Below are 6,337 nucleotides of genomic sequence, written 5' to 3' on the forward strand. Positions count from 1 at the left end.
ACAAATAAATACACCCTTGCAGCTAGCACTCCAGTCAAGGTAGAGAATATTTAATCAACCTAGAGAGTTCCCTTGTGCTCCTTTCAGTCAGTCTCTCTCTCCAACTAAGCAGGTGTTGCAGCAGTGATGGTAATAGCTACTGTTTATGGATGGTTAACAGTAGTATTTACTAAGTGCCCACATGCCAGGGGCTGTTCATACATGGCATTCCATTTAATTCCAATGTCAACTCTGTAAAGTTGGTATTATCCCCACTGTTCTATGGGGGAGGGGGGAGCAAGAGGAGGACCAAGACATTAAATTATGCCAGGTCACACAACTACAGAGTGGTGGGTCAGACCTCAATCAAGAATATCTGAATTATAAGCCTTCATGCTAAACTATATTGCCTCTAGACAAAACCAAGGAGTTATCTGTTAACCCAAAACACACTAAGTAATGGAATTAGTGAAGCCAGTAGCTCTAACTCACAACCCCATCTCTATTACAATCCATACCACGTACCTTATCTTAAGAAGCAAGCAAGGTTTCAGAGGCTAGTACTAATGATAACTAAAGAGGATTACTTACAAGGTCTTCAACTGAAAACATGCATGTAAACCCCTCATATATTTCTGGATAGTTAGGGAGGGGATAAAGTCCTCTCTATTGGTGGGTAGGTTACAGCTCCATCAGCCCCAAGGATTTGTCAGCGCTTTAAAAAATGGAAGGAATCCAATCACCTTTTGCTCTTGGTCAACTACAGGGCAAAAGTCCCTGCTATCCAAGGCCTCAGAACCACAAAGAGAGGCACGGTGCTGCACTGTCACATTATTAGGGGGACACAGTGGCAAACATCTGGATTGAACCTTTTGATTCCTCATTACATTAATTTTATTCAGTGTTTAAAACTCAACCCACTCACATTTACAAAACACTTCACACAGACTACTTCCTTCATTCACATCTCACTTAAAACATCAAACTAATTCTGAAACAACTGAGGTTAAAGCTTGTTCAGTGTCAATTTGCAAGTATTATAAAATAGATAAAACCAGGCACACAAATGCAGGAAGGTAATGTGAGGCAACCTCTTCAAAAGATTCTACTAAAATAAGGCAGCTAGGTAAGGGGCACGGGTAGGCATTAGGAACCCATATAGCTTAAGCCAAATTGTGTTGTGGAAGCGGGCATTTAATTCACCAGAGGGAAGATTTTATGAGAATTATCACCCTTGAGCGGCACCGGCTAACAGCTTGGGAATCAATATGACTCATTTTCCCCCAAACCTGTAGTTGTTTTCTAGAAGTCCTTCCCTTCCGCTTCCCTGCGTTCTCCCTAAATCCCTTAACATATGTTGGGGGTGGGAAGGTTCTCTCCCTGTAGAAACAAATTGTCTCTGGCAGGTTCAAGACCTCAGGACGCGTGTTTACTAAATCCTAAACGTAGGACAATCCCCAACCCCAAAAAAGACAACAATTACAACACATAAGTATATCCTACCCAACACGTGAGACTTCTTTTTCCTGTGCTAAACAAGAACACGGTTTAGTGCAACAGAAGCTCCCTCTCAACCTAATCTAGAAATATCCTAAATCCCAGGTCCACAGCAGGCTATTAACCGGGCACGGCGGCGAAGGGTGCTGCTTTTCGATTAATTAAGAAGAGACACACAGACAGAGGCACCATCCCCAAGGATCTGCGTTTTCCCGGCCCAGCACCCTGGGGTCCTGCTCGCCCGAAGCCGCCCGGACTTTTTGGCGCCACCAGTTCATTCGGCAAAGCCACCCGGAGGATGGCTCCGCAAAGAAGAGGGGAGTGGCGGGGGGCGGCGGCTTCTTGGTCCTGCGGGGTCGTCTATCGCGGGGCAAGGGGAGCCGAGCGGACCCAAGTTTCAGTTGTCTCCCCCGGGGCCCGAGAAGTCTCTGAAGACTGACGGAGGAGTGACTAGGAACTCCGCCCGGCCAGAGCGGCTAGATGAGCGGTGGAGGGGGTCACCAGAAGCCTAGGGCTAGGGGCTGGCGGGGGCGATTCTCGGCAGCAAGAGTCCCCTCCCCCTCCCTAGGAGTCGCGGCGGCCGAGACCGGCTGGGCGCCGGGAGAAGCCCGGTAAGGCCACGTGGCCCGGCCAGCCCCCGCGTAACTAACAGCGGGTGGGCGGGGCATCCGGGGCGCTGGGCCGGATCGAGGCGCGGCTACCTGGTTCTTGAGGCGCATCTTCTCGGCTGCGCCGTCCAGCCCGAGGTGGTGGAGACCGGGCGGGGCGCGGCGGCCGGGAGGACGCCCACGAAGTCGCAGCGCGTTCGCTCTCTGGCTGGCTCGCTCGCTCCCTCGCCCGCCCAGCGCCGCGCGGCTGCTCCGCCACCTTCGCCGCCGCGGCCTCTAGGGGGCGCGTAGCGCAGGCGGGGAGGGCGCGCCAGGCATGGGTGCGGAGGCCGGACTTCGCAAGTCAAATTCCTGTGGTGGCCTTGGCGCCTACCTCCCAGCTTGGCTTCGAGTGGGTGCACAAAAAGATAGTTGAATGAATACATATCTATCCTTTGCTCCAATACCGCTAGCCATATACTGCTTAAAATTTAAATGAAGTAGCTTCTTCACGGTTCAAGTTCACCAGCATCATTTGGACCACCGTTACTGGCAAAACTTTGTACTAAAGCCTTGGGTGTCTGCAAACGTGCCCGATTTGAGGCCCTTAGAATAAACCTTACCCTTTGGGGCAAGGGGCATTTAGGGAAGTGGCTTTGTCTGCGGCAGAGAATGTAGAAGCCTAAGTAGATTTTACAAGCCATATTTGGCCAGTTTGTCTAGCGTTTAAGGTATATCCAAAGGGAAGTGAGAAATAGAGCTAATGATTGACAGCGGTAAGCCCCAAATAAATGACGGAGACATTTGTGCGCTGTGATTTCAGGCAAAAATGTTTGTTGGCCTGCATGACTTGGGAGAGAACTTTAGTTATTCTGTAGCCTCCTAAACCACACTAGATGTTGGAAAAATAGGTTATCAGTCCAAGTGCTGGGGAAGGTGATGAACATTTTAAAAAGATCATCTTATCCAATCCCTCTCTGTAGGTGAAGGCTCTGAGCTCCAGAGAAATCCTGACCAAGGTCACAAGGGAATCAGTGGGAAAAATTGTAAAAATCTTTCTGACCCCTAGCCTACTGCTTCCCTTCACAATTCTCAGCATTCTCAGGCTCTCCCTGTTTTAAGAATGTAATCAATTCAGACCTCCAAGTAGACCCAAATAAACTGAAAAGGAGGCCTAAGGAGTAAAAGCAGTTCAAATGACAAATGCAACAAATTTGATTTTGGTTTCCTTATAATAATAGCTATTAGTTATTGAGCACTTAAGTCCCAAGCGCTATGCACTTTCCATGGATTATCTCAGTTAATCCAAGTGCCAGATGATTCCATTCTTAGCATGGCCTGAAAAATCAAACAATCCCTGATGGCTATAAGGGCTGTTTTCCCACAGTTTCCTTTGACTATGTAATACAAAAGAGTTTTGTTCCTAAGCAGATGGGGATATATCAATTCAAAATTCTGCTAACTCAGATCCTTTGACAGAGCAGTTCCACTTTCATATATTTCTCTTAAGGAAATAATCATTAACATGTTCAAAGATTTGGCTCTATGATTGTTTACTGTAGCATTGTGTGAAATAGGGAAAAATTGGAAATAGTCTTTAGTGGTCAACAAAGGAGAGTGATCATCCATAGAGTGGAATATTCTTCAGACATTAAGAATGATACAGTTGATGAATATTTATCAACTTGGAAACATGTTCACAATATATTTCAAAGTGAGCAAAGCAGGTCACAAATTTGTATGTTCAGAATGAGCCTGTTTTGGTAAAGGGTAACTGGTTATTTTGGATAGTGGGATTATGAGTGATTTTAATCTCTCCCTCTTTTTGCTTATCTGTATTTTTAGTTTTTTCATCAGTAAATATTTATTATTTTGGAATTAAAACAAAATAAAATTTGTTTCAATTTATTACCAAATCTGATTGTTATCAAGGTACCTACAATGAGCAAAACACTGTGCCAGGGGGCAGCAGGCAAGAATTCAGTGTAGTTTCCTGTACACAGTGGTGAAGAACATAGTCTTCACCACTGTGGTTAGAGTATTAATCAGACTTAGGTTCAAATCTTAGCTCTGCTCTTTCAGGTATGTCATCCTGAACAAGTTTCTTGGTCTTTCTAAGCCTAAAAACAATAATGATTATAATAGCTAACATTTATTGAGAAGCACTGTGCTAAGCATTGTATATACAATCTCATCCCCACATCAGCTGATGAGGAAATGAAGGCTTATACAAAGAAGTTAAATAACTTGCCTTCATTTACACAGGTAGAAAAAGACTCATATCATAGAACAGTTGTGAAGAGTAAATGCAAGGAAGCAAATAAATGTATAAACTTGATATATGTTATTGTTTCCAATGATTTATACATAATCTTATAGCAAATTCTGCTCTATACAACCATCTTATTGCTCAAATAACTTCTTCAGGAAATCTAATTTGGCTATTTAGTATGGTGGGTGACAACATGGGCTCTATAGCCTGCCTTTCTTGGTTTGATCCCTGCTGTACTAGCTGTCTGATCTTCCGTAAATTACTTAACCTCTTAGTGCCTCAGTTATCTCATCTGTAAGATGGGATAATATTAGAACTGACTTCATGGGTTTTTTTCTGAGTTTTTTTCTGAGGATTAAATGAATTGACACACAGAAAGCTATAAGGACAGTGCCTGGTATACTTAGATTTTTTAAAAATGATTACACATTTTACTAATTCAAAGTTCTTTGTCACACTGTAATGTAAATATTTTAATACATGTCCCTTTTATTGATATCTAAACACATTGTTATTAATACCAAATGGTTATATAAAGGTAAGACCTGTTGGAATTCAGCAGAAGCTGTCTCCATTTAAAAGAAACTCATGTATTTATATGTGCTCCTATTATTAAAACAGAAGTTAAATCCAGATAGAAGGCATACAAAGAATACTACTTCTTTCAGTCTTAACTTTTCCAAAATCAGTTCAGCCATGAATTCTTCAAAGTAAAGAATTTGGCATATTTAGGAGTTGACTTTGCTGTATATTAAGTTTATTGTGTTCAGTGATGCAATTTTTTCTTTCAATTTAGAAGGTATTTTGAAAACAATTGAAAATTTCCACACAGAGATGAAAAATAACACATCTCCAATTTTATAATTTGTGTCTATATTATTGTATTTCAAATGTTATCTAATAAAGGTCTAGAAATCAAATATGTTAAGGTAATATCACATGAAAAATCTCATCAAAAAGACCAAATCATGATAGGATTAAGAACCATGCTACAGGGTAAAAAAAACACAACTATTTCTCATCAGTTGAAGAACTCTCTTAGGCTAAAGCACACACATATATATGACTTACACATATATATATAGTTAAAGTATTAATTTTATCAGATGTATTAACCTTTCTTAAAACAAGTGTTTTGAAATTAAGTTCTCTGAAGTATTATATTAATTTATATTAATTCTCAACACAAACCATAAATACAATCTGTGCTAATTTTACAATTTCATGCTATAACTCATGGTCAAATATTTAAAAGTTGTTAGTTATATTGTGGCTCCAGGATAGTCAACTTCATGCAACAAAACAATTTATAAGAGCATGGCAACTTACTTTCTTCCTTAGAAAGGCAATTCCTGTGTTAAGGGCAATGTTATTTTTCTTTAAAAGTCTCGAATCTCCACACAAAGGCACTACCTACTCATCGCTCACCTTAATTATAAGGGCACCTGTGTTTCTTTGTTTATCTGGTTGGTCTAGCCTGAGGATTTGATTTCTCACACTCCTCCCCTGTCCCGCCCTATTTCTCTCTTAATGAGAAAAACTTAACAATAGCTTCCGTGCAACCTACAAAACTCAAATAATGAATGGACGAACAGAGGTATTAGTTATGGTGGGTGAGTACTTGTTGCTGGACCTTCATGTAAAGGGCTAAAATTCAGTTTTATAAGCAAAGACTTGGGAGATAGGTCGATTTATAAGACATTAAAGGGTTTCAAATTGTGAAAGGAGACCCCACCCACTCTCACTGTTCCTCCTGGGTAAGCATTGTGATACTGGATAAAGACAGACAACAGCTGCTTGAATCCCACCTCTGCCACTCAGGAGCCAAGTGATCTTTGGCAAGTTCCTTAAGCTCCCTAGCCTCAGTTTCTGAATGTTAGAGACCATAATGTTACTTACCTCAGATTTTTATGAAGACAATTTTAAATGTAAATGGAAAAAAGTATGTAAAGTAACACTTAAATACCCAATGTTTCTCTTTCTCCTTTCCTTTCTGCATTAG

The 6,337-nt window shown here is 41.6% G+C and overlaps 1 protein-coding gene across 1 annotated transcript in view; it reads right to left on the bottom strand.

Annotated features, from left to right (window-relative positions):
* The window catches only part of ELAVL4 (ELAV like RNA binding protein 4), a 139,069-nt gene extending 136,842 nt beyond the window's left edge, over window positions 1-2,227 (bottom strand). Inside the window, exon 1 of the mRNA XM_037827263.1 lies at window positions 2,178-2,227. Within this exon, the coding sequence (XP_037683191.1) occupies window positions 2,178-2,195 (18 nt within the window). The 5' untranslated portion in view covers window positions 2,196-2,227. The remainder of the gene's footprint in view (window positions 1-2,177) is intronic.
* Window positions 2,228-6,337: the final 4,110 nt, after the last annotated feature.

This window comes from Choloepus didactylus, chromosome 2 (assembly GCF_015220235.1).
Source record: "Choloepus didactylus isolate mChoDid1 chromosome 2, mChoDid1.pri, whole genome shotgun sequence".
In the NCBI taxonomy this organism is placed as follows: domain Eukaryota; kingdom Metazoa; phylum Chordata; class Mammalia; order Pilosa; family Megalonychidae; genus Choloepus; species Choloepus didactylus.